The sequence below is a fragment of the Uloborus diversus genome, chromosome 4 (genome assembly GCF_026930045.1).
Source record: "Uloborus diversus isolate 005 chromosome 4, Udiv.v.3.1, whole genome shotgun sequence".
In the NCBI taxonomy this organism is placed as follows: domain Eukaryota; kingdom Metazoa; phylum Arthropoda; class Arachnida; order Araneae; family Uloboridae; genus Uloborus; species Uloborus diversus.
The window spans coordinates 69686380-69702962 of record NC_072734.1 but is presented as its reverse complement, the minus strand read 5'-3'; the positions used below and the strand labels follow the sequence as shown (position 1 = coordinate 69702962).

The window sequence follows — 16583 nt, the reverse complement described above, 5'->3', positions numbered from 1 at the left end:
TTAAAACATTTTCTTCGTTTTAAAATATTTAACTCCAAAAATATTTTTAACAGAAAAAAAATTGAAGGAGAAAACAAAATAAGAATAATGATAGCAACAACAACAACATTAATAATAATTATAATAATTTTAATAATAATAATAATAATAATAATAATAATAATAATAGCAATAAAAAATAATAATATAATAGTAATAACAATAATAATAACTTTTTTTTTAATTATAATAAACAATAATAATTATAACAAAAAATGATAATAATAATAATAATCTTAATATATAAAAATCTTCTGTGCAGACGTTTGTCACCATAATGCTTTTTAATGGCTGGACCGATTTTGATCAAATTTTTTGTGTGTAATTAAGTTGTGGCAAGCATGGTTTCGAAGCGCGATGGATCGAATCGTAAACGTTTTTGTTAACTAATTAGTTTATTTAAACATTGGATGGTTATATTTCCCAAATGATTAATGTTTATTTTAACCTTTTGTTGAGCGAGAACTGAAATAAATATTTAACCCGTTGCCAAAGGACAATAAGAAAGCCAGCTCTGCTTTTTGTAATGAAATTTCCTACTGTGATATGTCAATTGAGAACAGATAAAACGTAGAGAGAGAGAGGGAGTGAAGCCTTCATTTCTTGAAAGCAACGATTTTTAGGTCCAGTGATATATTTTAAAGCAAAGTACTGCAAGTTTCACGCAAAACGTGTATTCTATCGTCGTAGTTGAACCATGTGACCGGATCGGTGTGCTTTAGGGTTTTCCTAGAGCCGCGATATAGACAGGCCGACGCATCTGCTTAAGTTTAGCCATTTTGGATCGGATTTTTCATTGTTGCACTGCTTGGGTTACCACAGTACAGTTTCGGGTTTCGCCAAATTTGCCGAAATTAATACTTTATTTCACAAACAATTCACGTTCCGCCTAATAATCGCTCGCATTCAACACTCACCAAACGTGAACAATCGCCAGAAAGGACAACCAATCAAACTCGCGCTCCGATCCAAAAAGGCTGATCTTAAGCTGATGCGCCGGCTCGTATGTATAGGGGCCTTAGGTTTTCCTAACCAAATGATCAGAAAGTACCGTACCTAGCAACATTTGTTTCTCGGCTGAAATCCATCTGAGTTTTGGCACCAATGTCAAGAATACTTTAAAAATTATCTAACTAATCAGTACATTATTAAAGGAAAAGATGATGGAATTTAAAGACGAAACAAATTTTATTTTCGTCCAGATAAATTACGACAGGGTAGTTCTGTACACAAAAGATCAGTGCAGTGGGAACTACTTTGATATACCCCCCCAAATCGGAAATTTGGCGACATTTTTTGTTTTTGTTGACACAAAACTTTGTTGCCCACAAACATTGTTGCCAAAAAACTTTAAAAAAAACTCAAAAAATGGTACAAAATACAAGAAAATACTAAATTTGGCAACAGCAAAAACCTAAAAGCTGAAAAAGCCTAAATTGGCAACACCAAAATAAGAGACAGCAACCCTAAAAAGTCCGTAGGAAATGCCAGATTTGGCGTGTAATTTTTGGGGGTGTATATCAAAGTTATACCCGTGCAGTGGAAGATCTTTATCTTTGGTAGAAAAAACAACTGTGCAGTATATAAAGTTTGAAAAGTTTTCGTTCAAAAGATCGGACCGCTAATCGGTCGGTGTTGGCTTCGCTCACCTATCGGCTGGATTTACAGTAACGTGGTGGCTTGGCGACTTTGGCTATAAACAATAGAGTTGCGCAATCATTTGCTTACATTTTAAACATACTGTTAGTGTAATTTATGGTATTTTTTGTTTATTTGGCGAAATATTTCAAATTGAAAATAATTGTTTTTCATTTTTAAAAAGTTTTTAGTCATTTTAGTTGAAGAATGTGTTTATTTTACATCGGGAATGGGGGGTGGAGGAGAGATGAGTGATTTTCGCTTATTCAAAGAACTGTTTCTACCTTTATCATTTTTCTAAACGATATCCTTTCGATTGTTTTATTCTTTTTCATATGGGGGATGGTTGCAGCGGGATTTCCCGTTTGTTCTTGATGGGTGAGGACGCTTTTTATCTTTTGTGTATGACTGAAAGAACAAATCATCAAATACGAGAGAAAAAATAGTTAATAAAACAACTGCTGCTCAGGGGGCATTAGATAAATCAAGTTGTAATAAATATACGAATTCTGACACCATAGCAGCTTAAAACACTTTTTTTTTACTTCTTTTTTTTCAACAGAACGGTTTCAAACACTTGATAGTTTATTGAAATTTTTTAACTTTTCAATTTATAAAGTTTGAACAGAACAATGTCCGTCGGGGTCCTCTAGTAACAATAAAAAATAATAATAATAGCAATAATAATAATAATAATAATAATAACAATAACAATAATAATACTAATAACAAAAAATAATTTTCAGCTCTTCTATCTATGTTGCCTCCTTCCCTGGTGTTTGTGGCTATGAGCCATGCACCCATCTCACATGTACACAAAAGTTATTCACTCCCTTATTTTAAGAACACTAAGATCGCACGCAATAGCAATCAAAATGAAAACTTTGATTGCAATTGATTACATTTTATTCTTATAACTTTTTGGTTGCTTTAAATATGTATAAAAAAACGTAAACATGATATAAGTTATTTCACTCATTATGTTTTAGGGTATTAATGCTTAATTACAGTCAACTCTCTATAACTCGAAGTCCCAAGGGACTAGCTAAACCATTCGAGCTATTGGTAGTTCGAGTTATGGGAAGTTTTCACGTCAGTCTCAAGAGTTTGGGGACACGATGAAAACTTTGAGGTAAAGGAATATTCGAGTTATCGAGAATCGACTCTTTTTTGTTGACGTCTTTCATATTGTATCGCAAACATTTGTGAGTGAAATAGAAACGTATGTTTCATTTCTTAGCCATAATTTTCCAAGTTTTCTTTGATTTTATGCTTTTTTTTTTTTTTTTGCGTGTGTAAAGTAGATATTTTCTTCCGTATCCAAAACAGATGTTTTCCCGATTCGCATACCTTAATGTGTTAACTTCCGATTATGAATACAATTGTCAAGCTGATGCAACATACGCACACGTACGCAGCTCAGTAGAAAATATTTAATTTATTATTGCTTCTACCTTACCAAACATTAAAAAAAAAAAAAATTGACAAAAGATATAAATTGTATCCAGCTGAATTCCTGTAAATTGACGTCCTAAAGCTTTATAATAATAAAAACGCCAAGAATGCGTCAAATTTCTCTCTAGAAAAGGTCAGATTTGAAATGAATAAAACTCCTATCTTAACTTCGAAACAATAGATTAAATTTTAGTTCCAGATACAAGAATTTCCATTTATCTTCCAGAATTTTATGATCATCTCAAAACATGATTCAAATTCAGTGACAAGCTTGCATAGGTATATGCAATCATGATTTTGTTTTCTTTTGCATTTTTCTCGCAAAAATTTCAGTTGTTGAAGAAATAGAGACTAAATCAACTGATAGTAGTAGGTGACAAATCTTCAAACCTGCCGAATATAGTGGAGATGTCTAAAAACAAGATTACTGAACGCATAACAGAAGTTACCGGTAAATATACGAGCGAACCAAACGGCTTTTTAATTTTCTACCACGGGCAAGACCGTGCGTTTACAATTGGTATAAGAAAAAATAATAGCTAATTGTCTTTTTTTTTAATTATTAGACAAAAAAAAAGTAACTCCCTATGCACAACATAGTATCACATAGGGTGAGAAGACAAAACGCACGCACAACAGCACAAAACAACACAAAATGAAATGAACACAATAGACACACAATCGAACAAAAATTTGAGAAAGAAAAAAACACAAGTTAAACAATTGAATGAATAAAACGTTTAAAAAGATTGAAGGTTTCAACGCTCTGAGCTAGAGCAGATGAAACAGGAGGCCAGGAAAAAGACAGCATCCTCGTTTGAAATAATTTTTCTGGCAAAATTACTACGGCAGTGCTTTGTCTTTCGATTAAAGTTTGCATGTACAAGAAGACAAGGGGATCGTGAAAATCAGGACCGTCATTTCGAAAATTTTCAAGGGGGGGGGGGGGGCAAACCACGTCCCACAAGAAACGCACGGAGGCCGCATATGCGCCCTCTGAGTCGCACGTAGCCCACATCTGGTGGGAAATTTGGCATTTATCTCATTTTCATCCCATCATTTTGTTTAATAATTAATGCTGAATTTTTTTGTCAAGTATTAACTATTAACCAGTAAATTTTAATCTCCTATTTGTTAGAAAAGTAGATTTGCAGGAACATGTAGAGAGCTTGGAAATGCGTTTTTGCAGGTGTAGTACTACAATGGTTGCATACCCGCATTTTCACAACGCAACTGTTAATCACCAATACAATCAGTTAATTGTGCGCCCCTTTCTTCATCACCTGCTCAGTCATAAGCTTCGTGTTTAATAATGAAACATTATTTTTAGTATTCTTAAACCCATATTTGTGTTACAACTACAGATAAAACAAAGAAAAAGTACCGCATTTTGTTTCAACTGTAGAAATTTTCCGTTCGCTCAATGAACACAGAAAATTTGAGAAAAACTAGCGGCTCTAAATCTTTTTGTGACGAAGTTGATACAAGTTGTTCTTATAAAAATTGTCGTTTTTCTGCAATGCTTTTAGTATAAAAGTACCGTATTCACACATCATTTTTTCTTCCACGTAGCTATATATAACACCACGCTGTGACTAATAAGAGTGGAGCGGCAATTAAAAATGCTATGAAAACGGGAAAATTTGTATTATAATATAAAATGCTTGGAACGCAGAATATGCATAGCCACGGTGGCTCGATCTGAAAGTGCGGGCTTCGCGATCCAATGGGCGTAGGCTCGAGTCAGCCATGAGGCAATTCTCGAGGGAACTTTTCAGAGAAAATCCTAAACTATGCTGAAAATGATTTGTAAAAAAAAAATTATATATACGTATCATTGTCTTATTTTTCTAAATTAATTATTACTAATGGTATAAAGCAGTAGAGTTTGTTTGTTTAAACGCGATAATCTCAGGAACTACTGGTTCGAATTGAAAAAGTCTTTTTGTGTTGAATAGTCCATCCATTGAGGAAGGATATAGGCTATATAACATCATGCTATGAATAATAGGAGCGGGAGAAAAAATGTTATGAAAACGGGGAAAATTTATGTTATAATAAAAAAATGCTTGGAACGCAGAATATGCATAGCAACGGTGACTCGGCCTGAAAGTGCGAGCTTCGCGATCCATTGGGCGTTAGGGTTGAGTCAGCCATGGGGCAAAGCTCGAGGGAACTTTTCAGAGAAAATCCTAAACGATGCTAACAATGATTTGTAAAATTAAAATTGTATATATACTTATCGTTGTCTTATTTTTCTTATTAAATAGTAACTAATAATATAAAGCTGAAGAGTTTGTTTGTTTGAACGCGCTAATCTCAGGAACTACTGGTTCGAATAGAAAAAATTCTTATTGTGTTGAATAGTCCATTTATTGAGGAAGGCCATTGGCTATTTTTTAAAATCAGATTGACCGAAATGTTTCTAATTGCAATGAATTCCTAATAGATGACGGGGTAAGTTAACTAACTCTTCGAGAAGGCGCTGGCCGAAAGTGTCGATAGCTGCGAGGAACCATGCCGATTCTACGCCGTTGTTATCAGCGAACATATTTTTAAATGCGATTTTTTTTTTTCGATGTTCAGGTACATAATTTGATTTTGTAGGATTTTTCTATTGGGCTTCGTTTTCCCTTATTTGTTCAACGGTTTTTTTTTTTTTTTTTTTTGTTCTTATAGTTGAAGATGGTTACTTATCTAAGTAAATAATTTGTCGGATTATTCTATTGTGATTGTTCTTTTATAACGTTTTTATAACAGCATTGTTTATGTGGCAAAACTCTTAAAATTGCAGAGGAGGAAAAACCGTTTCTTTCTCTAACGGGCAAAGTTACGGTAGCGTGATTGCTTTCGCTTAAGCGATGAACTATGTAGTCAAAAGATTACTTCGAGTTTAAAGCTGCTGTTAATATTTTTATGTGTTTCGGCGAATAGTTTTGAATTCCAAAGAGACTTTAATAGGTCTTTTTGAAGAGCCAGGTGTGTACGCATTTTAGTTGAAGAATTTCGATTTCGATTTCCGAGTCACAACTGACTACAACTGTATTTATGTCGCGGACTGCATACTAAGGACCTTGCCTCCATTATTTTTTATACCGATAGGTGGCAGCACCATCACCGGATCGAACAGTTAATGAGAATTTAGAAAGGGCCGTGGTAGCCTGATCGGTAAGGCATTGGACTCGGGACCGGAGGGCCTCGGGTTCGATCCTCGCTGGTCGAAGACCCACCGTCGTCATTAAAGGGGGACTGGGCGACGTTAAATATGCTCGTGGTCTCAATGTCCTCCAAGTGAAACGATACCTCTGGGGGGTGCTAGTACTAGGTAGCTATTAGCTCCTGGACTAGTTCAAAATTCTCACTAACTGTTCGATCCGGTGATGGTGCTGCCATCTTATCGGTATATAAAATAATGGAGGCAAGGCACTTAGTATGCAGTCCTCGACATAAATACAGTTGAAGTCAGTTGTGACTCTTGAATAGAATAGAATAGAATTTAGAACTAGAATAGTAGCTAATAGCTACCTGGTGCTAGCACCCCCAGAAGTATCGTTTCACTTGGAGGACATTGAGACTACGAGCATATTTAACGTCGCCCAGTCCCCTTTAATGTCGACGGTGGGTCTTCGACCATCGAGGTTCGAACCTCAGGACCCTCCGGCAACGAATCCGACACTCTACCGATCGGGCTACCACGGCCCTTAGTTGAAGAAAAAATGATCATTTCACATCAGAAGGGGGGTGGAGGCGTGGAGTTTTTATGTTCAACGGACTTCCTTTAACTTCTTAGCACGGGCACTCGCCGTGCGGGGTACAGGTACTGCTAATAGACAAATAAAGTGATAATTTTTAATCTCTTAATTAGTAGTGATCAAATAACTGAAAATTTAAAAGTTTTTATTTCAGAGCGTACAACCTTTGCCCCCTACTCCCTGCAAAATTTTGGAACGGGCAAACCTTATAGAAGTTCCTGTTTTATCTATTAAACCTCCTCCGGTAAAAGCATGAAGCATACACTCATTTCAATGGGTAGGACAGCTGTTTTAAGTGGAAAATCAATGAAAAATTATTTTAAATTGTAAAACTTGTATTAAGAAAAAAAATCTGAAAATTTTGCTTGTCATTTTTATGTCCCTTTATACCACTTCCAAATCCGCAATACATGTTTATCTAAATGGAATTTCTCAGAAGGTTTGCATTAAGTTCGTTGACACCATTCTGCCGCCTATTTACTTCTGATAAAATGAGTTGTTACGATTGCTTCTAGTAGTAAATCATAAAAAAATGTAACACTTTCCACATTATTTTAAGAGATTTTTCAGCGACAGTAAGCGTATAAAATTCATTGTAAATTATTTTTCTGAAAGCCTTATACTTGTTCATTTCTTGGGGAAGAATTTGTGCTGCGTTATTGCAACAGAAATAAAAGTAATAAAAAAATATGGAAATTACATTGGCGTTACCCGTTAATCTCGTAGCTATGTTTTTCAAGGTTGAACGTTCAGTGTATTTACACCATATTATTATATCGTCACACATGTACTGTAGCAAAAGCAAAAGCAATTCTTGTCATATAAGTTAAATTTAAGATTGCGACTTCAATTTTTTATTAGTACGCTATTGGGAATTTTTTTTATTTTTTAATGTATAATTTTATTGTATAATTTGCATATAAGATTGGGTTTACATACATTTTATGGCTAAATCTTTACTTAAAAATTCGCAAATCCAACAATATTTTGTTTGGAAAGCATGAAAACATTACGTGGTGTAAAACAAGTGAAAAACATGAGTAATAACAGGGCCGAATACAAAAATAATTTTTTGGAGGAGGTCTAAGAAAGTGAAAAGCTCACCCCCCCCCCCCCCCCTCTCCTTTCTCCCATTTTAAATTTTTCATAGCTCTTTTCCAGGCACATTTTCACACTTTTTTATTTGTTTTAATGTCAATTACTGATTCCATCAAAGAACTAGTATGTTGTGGTCATCACGAAACTTTCTTCTATATTTTTCCTTTTTCTGATCCCTCCCCATGCTTGACGAGGAAGCAATATTCCTAACAAAAACAAAATTACACATGCAAAAACTTGACGACCATCCCAATGTCTGAATTATTGTAAAAACAAAACAAAGAGCGAAAATTGAAAAGTTACTTTAAAAGCCTTACTTGAATTAATTACAAATATTTTATTTATTAACAAACATAAGATGGCCACAGTTAAAAAATTTTAAATCATTGAGATAATATTTCCGATCATTTTCATACAATTAAAATTACGAGAAATACGCAGACAATCTATTACGATTTATCTTTCTTATTGTTGCATTAATAAAGCTATTTTTTATTCGCAAAAAAAAAAAAAAAAAAAAAAAAAAAAAAATCAACACCTCTTGGAACGATTGGAGTCAAAATTGAACCTAAAGCCTGTTTACGTATGCATTCACATATATTCCAAATTTCAACCAGAATGTAGCATTACTTCTTGAGATAGGGCACTCACAATGGAAAAAAAGAACGGGCGATTGCGCTACCACCCCCTTTTTAGCTGTTCACCACCAAAACAAAATCAGCTCTTATACCCACTAAGAGCTACTTGTCAAAAAAATTTTTGTTTGATTCCGTTCGTTATTTCCTGAGAAACAGCTAGTCACAATTGACGACAAAAAACGTTCTATAACTCAACCCCCGTTTGAGCTATTGACACCCAAAAATTGAATCAGCACCTGCTCCTGTTAGGGGCAAATTATGGACCAAATTTTGTTTGATTCCGCCAGTAACTTCCTGAGGAATAGCAAGCACGCGTAACTCAAAAAACGTCCCATTGCTCCACCCCCCTTGGAGGAATTCGCGCCAAAAACCAATGGGCACAAGTTCACATAGGGGCACATATGTGTGCCAAATTTCGTTTGATTTCATGCGGTAGTTTTTGCTGTAGAGCGGCCACAAAAAACTGGTCACACACAGACGTGACACCACATACACACACACACAACATACACACACACATACACACACACACACAGACAGACAGACATTTTCCAAAAGTAGTCGAAATGGACTCAGCACACCTCAAAACGTTCGAATCCGTCAAAATTCGAAATTCGAAAATTTGCACGAATCCAATACTTTCTTCTATATATTAGATATAGAAGAAAGTAAAAATCAATAGACGAATGGCGGTATAACGTTGCCGCTCCGGTCAGAGACCAGACAGTAGACCCTGCAGTCTCTGACTACAGTATTACTTCTTTAGCAACCGAAGATGCTTTTATTTAAAAGAGATTTGTGTCTTTTGTGTTATTTTTTAAGAACTGTAATATATTTCTTCATGCTCTATAGAGACGTCAATTAAAAAAAGAAAAGAAAGTTATATTAATTTTTTCCTTTGGGGCGGGGGTGCCCGGGCCCCCTGCCCCCCTAAAATCCACTATTGAGTAATAAAATGACTGAACGTACTTAAAAGCAGTATTCAGTCGATACTCTAATTCCGGAAATTTTAGAGTCTTCGATTCCGACTCTGATTGCTTTGCCGCAGAATCAGTCCGATTCTGGCTCCAACTCTGCAGTCCTGGCAGAGTTGCGGACTCCTTGGAGGGAAAATGGCCGACTCCGACGATTGGAATTTTAAAACCTACGACTCCCGACTCCGACTCAAATTCTTTTACCTGAAAAACAATTCAACTCCGATTCTGATTCTGAACCCCCCAAAAGAAAAATAATGAAAAAAAAAAAAACTTAAAAGTTCGCAGGCAGGCCCGGATTACCCAATAGGCCATCCTAGGCCCTGGGCTAGGGTTGCAAGCCGAAAAGGGCTCACGTCACGGACAAAAAAAATAATAAACAGCTTCTTGAAAAAAAAGAGGAGGGGGGGGACGTGCTAGTATATCGAGAAGAAAAATTCAATTAGAATACATTGCAACCAGTTTGCTAGGCAGAAAAAAAGCAATTGGAGGAGAGGGGAGGGGGATGGGTAATGCTTGAGTCAAGGTCCTTTACCGGTCAAAGCAGATAATTTTCAATATATTTGATTTGAACAATAATTTCTTTAAATTATACCTTTGTCCATGGGCGGACTGGATCCTCCGAGAGGGCGGGCGCCAACCTTAAAAAAAAAAAAAAAAGATTTCACATGCATTTGAGGACGTTAAAAGAAAAAAAAAAAAAAAACACGGAGTCACACGTGTGACTCCGTGTTTGTTTTTTTTTTGTTCGCCCTCGAACCTGTACAGGTTCGAGGGCGTACAAAAAAAACGCACATTTTTGAGGGCGGGGGGAGTGCACACAGGTTCAAGGGCGAAGATAAAAACGGAATGCGCACAGATTCGAGGGCGCACCGGCCCTTGCTCCGATGAGCTAGTTCGCCCCTGGCTTTGCCAAAGTAAAAAACTTTAGAGGTAAGTTACACGCAGGAAAATATAGTAAAAGACATGATCTAGAAAATTTTTCGAAAAGTTTCCTTGCTAGAGTCACCAATCGCTCTAGCAAAAAAAAAAAAAAAAAAAAAAAAAAAGATTGTTAATAGTTGTGCTTTTAGGACCTCATTTCGAAAATTTTTCTAGAAGAGCTCTTCTGACTCCCATCGCTCGCAAGCACCATTATAGTAGGGATTGCCAAAAGTTTTGTTTTTAAGATTGAATAAGGTCGGGGGGGGGGATGGATGAGGGTCCTCGAAGTCATCCCCCGAATAAAAGTAGCAGATGATATTTCAAAGTCGAAACTGAAACCAATTTCTGATGAAGTTAACAGTTCGCAACAATCGCGATACATAATCACACGATCGTTACACAATTAATCACTTTAGAATGTTCGTATTTTGTTTAGCATTTATAATTTGAAAATAAAATTGAATTTAAAAGGTAGTTAAAGTTTAGTTAAAGACGGGGATGGCTACGGCACTTATACAAAGCCTCCATGAAAATATGACGTCACAAATGTATACTTCCGTTTCGAATTTCGATCTGACTTCCGCCACAAAACTAGAATGGTTTGTTTATTTTTTCAACACTGGAAAGGCAAAGGCGTGTTCCTGGCAGCATGGTATTTATGATATGTGACATATCGGGTTATATTCTTCTCAAGAGTGCATTTAAAATGACCTTTTATGTTTAAGTTTGTTTAAATCTCTCTCTGTTTTCTGTGTTTTGTGTATGTTTACGTGAATGTATTTACATTTAATGTGCATGTGGAAAAGATTGATACATAGATAATAAACAGATGTATTACTCGGTTGATCATGAAATATTTTGCAGTTTTCTTAAAAAGTAACTACGCGTACAGGTAGAACTTCGTTTGTCCTAAATTTCTTATGTTCTTTTCAATCGAAAGAAAGTAATTCTGCCGCTATTTTGTATTCAACTGTATGAGCAAAACTGTATTCAATTGTTGAAACAGTTTTAAAATGTCAGTTTCTAAGAATAGATCGATTTGTGTGCTGACTTTAAGTGTTTGTGACCTGTGATTTGTATTGAGCACATCAGTTTATGAGAAAAGAAAAAAAAATGCCTGCTTTTTCCAATGCTCAAGTATATTTCTCGTGGATATTTTATTAAGTGTTTCAAATGTAAAGAATCTAGTCCTGCAACGAACACACATTTTGTTTATTTTGTTGTTCAATTTTTTATTGCATAGTGTAGCGTTTGTTCATTTCATTATGGTATGAAAAATGTTTAATCATTAAAAAACAATGCTGCAAACCAGTTTGAGATTTTATATTTTGATATTTGAAAAGAAAATTGTACCAACTTTCCAACTTCTTAAGAATGTTTTTGCGTTCTTGTAAAACAAAAACAAGAAGCATTTTTCCTAAAGTTAATGTTTTTTTTTCTGATTTTAGCCAGAATATATTAATTTTTGTAATAAGTTATCTTTAGTAACACATTAATAGACGATTAAATTTGCAAATTTCGAAAAAAAATGAAAAAATTCTTAAGTAAGTATGTTTTGTAGTATGATGTGGGTGGGCTGAGACATCTATGCTTATAGAAAAAAAATCCTACAAATAAGTTACTTTTGTTAACAGTGAAGGGTTTATTTTCTTACTAAGAAACTTTACAAATCTTTTTTTTTCTTTCTTTCATAGTAATCATGTTTATCAGCAGTCTCTGACCAGCGCTGTACTAATCATTTTGAATGTGCTGTTCAGTTTAGAAGGTTTTCCTCATTAGTTTATAGCTGCAACCTAAGCATTTCCATAATATCAATAAGAGCCGTGTGATAAAAGCATATTTGCTCTTAGAAGTTTTTTTTTTTTTTTCAACTTGTTCGAAAAAATTTAAGTATCAATCAATCAAAAGTGTATGTTAGGCAAAGGTGCCCACCTAGAGGGGGATCATGGAACAGACTGGGCCATTGAAATTTTTAGGGGGGATGGTTTGTTTTGAGGGGTATTTAAATCATTTGTGGGGGGAGAGGGCACTTTCTTTATGGGGAATCTTTGTAATATTTAGGGGGGTGAGCCCTTGCTGTTAGAGTGCGAGGCACCCCCTGTGTTAGGTATATTTACCAGGCATCAACTAGCTTCAAACAATAAATTAAAAATTAAGTGTTGCTGCTCAAGATATTTACTTCATAAGCATTTGAAATTAATAACAAAACTAATGTTGCTGGTGATATTTAATGCAGACAATGATTTTGGTTGGTTCCTGCAAGTTCTTTGTGATACTTGTTCAATTCAATCTTAAGTAATTCAACATGTCTGTTATTATTTTAAAATTTTGTCTCTTATAGAAACTAACAACATGAAGTGCTACTACATCATTACAACTTCCTCATTCTTCATTTCATCAATATTCTTGGTCTTGGTAAAATCTGAACTATTTACAGCTCTTGTGGATTTAGAAAAATTGTTATACACAGAAGGAGAAATTGTAAGAACTTTAGAAAAGTATTTAGAATTTGAAGAACAACGGTTGGAAAAAGTTAAATGGTAAGTTTTCATGCTAACTAATTTAAGGTGTTCATGTTTAGATTTGTCAATTCATTCATGCTATTTATGAGCTGGTGATTCTTTACAATAAGTTTGTTGTTATTTATATTAATTGAGGAACCAAAGCCCCATTGGTGCATAGGCGGATTTAGGACTGAGTTCCTGGGGGGGGGGGGGGCAGGATTTTTTTTAGCAACATTTTTATTGCTCCCCCCCCCATATTTTTGTCTTTTTCCTGTGATGCATAAGTCCATGCTTTACTTTTTTGTGTGTTGTTTTGATAAATGTGTGTTTTCATTCTGTCCTTTTTGAATTGACCTTAAGAGAGGGAGCCGGTATCAAGAGAGTGATGCAGGGCTCCCTTTTAAGCGGGAAATAGAATATCTCCAATTTTAGGAGGCCAAGGGTTTCTCCTCCGCAGGAAATTTTGTAAAATGGATATAAAATTCTGCATTTTGAAGCCTTATAGAGGTTGATTGGATAGACATAGATATTGATAACTAGATTATACAGTTGTACAGTTTAGTTCAAACTTTGTAAGAAACAGCCATTTTAAATTTGAAAGAAAAAATAAACTATAGATTTCTCATTATAACAACCTTTTTTTAATTATAAGTAGAGTGCAGAAAACGAAAAGGAATAGAGGTGGTGTATCATTTTTTTTCCTGGCTAAAAAGATCAACAATATGCAGTAGAAGTAATTGGAGCCCATTTTGCTTAGAATTTTCAAAGTCTTATCTAATTATTTTCAAGGACTCTAGAATAAATAAAATTACTTAACGCACTTCATTTGTACTTTCCAGTCTCTGATACTTTAGTACTTGATTGTAAATTTTTACAGTCCTGTTCTAACTTTGAGAAATAGCTATTTTAAATTTAAAAAAGAAAAGTAACCATAGATTTCTTATGACAGCAACTTTTCTTCAGTTGCAAGTGGGACAGAAAACAAAAAGAAATAGAAGTAGAGTATTATGTATTTTTTTCTGTGCTAAACAGATAGACAATATGCAGAAGAAGTAAGATAAAAGCAATCAATACAAAAGAATTTCCAAATTACTGCATTCGGGATTGAATAACTAGCAAGTCACGAAAATTTATTTCAAATAATGTTACAAACGTGAGAACCATGATTTTTACATTTTTAATACAGGATGTGGCAAGGAGCTGAATTTGACATATTTTGGCATTCCTCCCCCTCCACCATTTGTTAGACATTTTAAAATTTAAGGTTTATAGTCACACGTTTTGAAATATTCAAGGTTTTCAAGCATTTAAAAATGAAATTAGTTTTTTCAAGCAATTTCTATTTTTTAAGGAATGAGTCATGAATTTTTTTTTTTTTTTGCGAGTTAGGAACCCACTTCAAAGCAAGGGCCCTAAGCAATAGCTTGTTTATCTCATAGGCAAATTTGACTCTACTTGTAATTCACTCTTACATGCAAATTTTTGCTTGATTTTTTGTAATTTTTACAAAAATTCGTCAATTTTTACGGTTAAAGGATTTTTACAATTTTACCAACCTTTGTTAGGTTTTTATAGACTTTTATAAAATTTCAGCAAAATTTTTCAAAACTTTTGATGACTCAATTATTTAGATTTCAATAATGGCAAGAACTGACTCACTTAGATGATTATGACTAACCTTACTTTTTAAACAGAATTTATAAAGTAAGTAAAATTGTACTCTCCTTCCAAGTAAAAAGATTCATTTAATCAGAACACTCAGATAACTGAAATTTATTCAGTTTGTGATAGTATTTATTCTCTCTCTCTCTCTTAAAAAAGAGAGAGAAGGAAAAAAAAACTATGCTTTTTAGAATTTCTTAAAGGGCCAATTAATCTGCTAAGAACATAAATATTATGCACAAATATACTTGAAATGTGGACACAAATCATAACAAGTAGATCATTCTGTTAGCGAGAATGGGGGCGGGGGGAGTTTTCTCCCCCCTTTGCTTTAGGTTCTAATTTGTCAAAATAATCGTCAATTATTATAAGTGTTGCAGCTTAATGTAAAGCTCGTTTAGCCTATATTTTCATTCATATACTTGCCCAAATAGTTTTCAGTCCAAAATAGTGAATTTAGACATGTTTTTAGCACCCCAGGGACAGCTGTTTTATTTGTATTTATGTTCGTTTTTTTTTTCCTTTTCTTTTCCCCCGTCAGAAAAGGACATTTGCTTTTCTCTTCATTTTCATTAAACTATTCAATAAAAAAAGTGATGATTTTTTTGTTTTAAAATTTTGGAAGGTATGTTGTTACTATATGAAGTTTTCCGAAAACTGGGGCGCATTGCCCCCTATGCCCCCCCCCCCTTATAAATCCACCCATACCGTTCTGAAATATTCAAAAACGAAAAATATATATATATTTTTAATTTTTGTAAGATGTGTTGTTACTACATAAAGTCCTCCCAAAACTGGGGGGCATTGCCCCCCTCTGCCCCCCCCCATAAAACCGCCCATGCATTTGTGTAGCAATGTGGATTTAAAGCCAGATGGAAGCAGCAAAGAAACTGAGACCTTCAAATAAGAAACAGTTTGACGTAAGGCCTCTACAGATGACAGCTCTACCTCTGCAATTTAGGCATGGTTCTGAAGGGGAGCAAAAGTTTTTAACAACTCTTCTTCTATGGTAACTGCTATTGACTGACCACAGGATTTTCGAATTCTACTAAATTAATGAGCACAGACTTTATGAGTATTTGACAGCGTCAGGCTCCAAACAGAGATCTCCACTATTCTGAGTCCATCGCATCATACTTATTTACTAGGCTACCCATAGCCCTTACTTTTAGTAAATAAAGATATTATCCCTTGATTGTTTTTAATTGAATATTTTAATTATTTGACAGTAAGATGCTTAAATAGTTTTGCTCATCACTGTGAGACAAACAGGGGCAGATACACTGCCATTTTAGGGGGAGGGTCATGCTGGAGAATGCCCCCCCCCCAAACAAACCTATAGTTTTGGGTATAAAAAATTTCTGAAACTGCTTGGGTGTTGATAAAAAGCCCCAAATCGACCAGAATTAAGGCACTTGATGCAGCATAAATGTTACAAATAGAATTCATAAGCATTGAAAGATGTAGTATTTCAAATACTTACTTTCAAAAATAGTAAATGAATTGAAAAGACTACTGAAATTGTATATATTTTATTCATAAAGTGGTTGAACAGAATGTGAACTGATACTATTGTCGAGGTTTAGGAGGGCTCATGACGCCCATGACCCTTTCCTTGTATCGGCCACTGAAGACATATTGCCATTAAGAAAAATATTTGATTATTACCAGCAAAAAGAGTTGAGAAATTACTTACATTGTCCATTATTCATAAAATCCACTGAAGATTGTTGAAAGAAAACTAAATACATAACAACTCAACTACAAACTTATGTAAAAAAGGTTTTCTTCAACAAAGTTCTCCTTCTTAACATGCATGAAACCTCATGAGTGCTAGATAGCTTATTAGCACTCCAAAATGCAGTTTATTGCATGTTATCTGCAATCTCAAAAGCGTGG

General features: G+C 34.6%; 1 protein-coding gene across 2 annotated transcripts in view; it reads left to right on the top strand.

Moving 5' to 3' along the window:
- Positions 1 to 16583, top strand: part of LOC129220783 (prolyl 4-hydroxylase subunit alpha-1-like) — a 75853-nt gene that overhangs the window by 17317 nt on the left and 41953 nt on the right. The window contains exons 1-2 of one of the 2 annotated variants that reach the window (XM_054855213.1): positions 10410 to 11170; positions 12860 to 13058. In XM_054855213.1, the coding sequence (XP_054711188.1) occupies positions 11017 to 11170; positions 12860 to 13058 (353 nt within the window). In that variant the 5' untranslated portion in view covers positions 10410 to 11016. Of the gene's footprint in view, positions 1 to 10409; positions 11171 to 12859; positions 13059 to 16583 lie in introns of those variants that run through there. The other variant, XM_054855214.1, reaches the window with a different exon arrangement.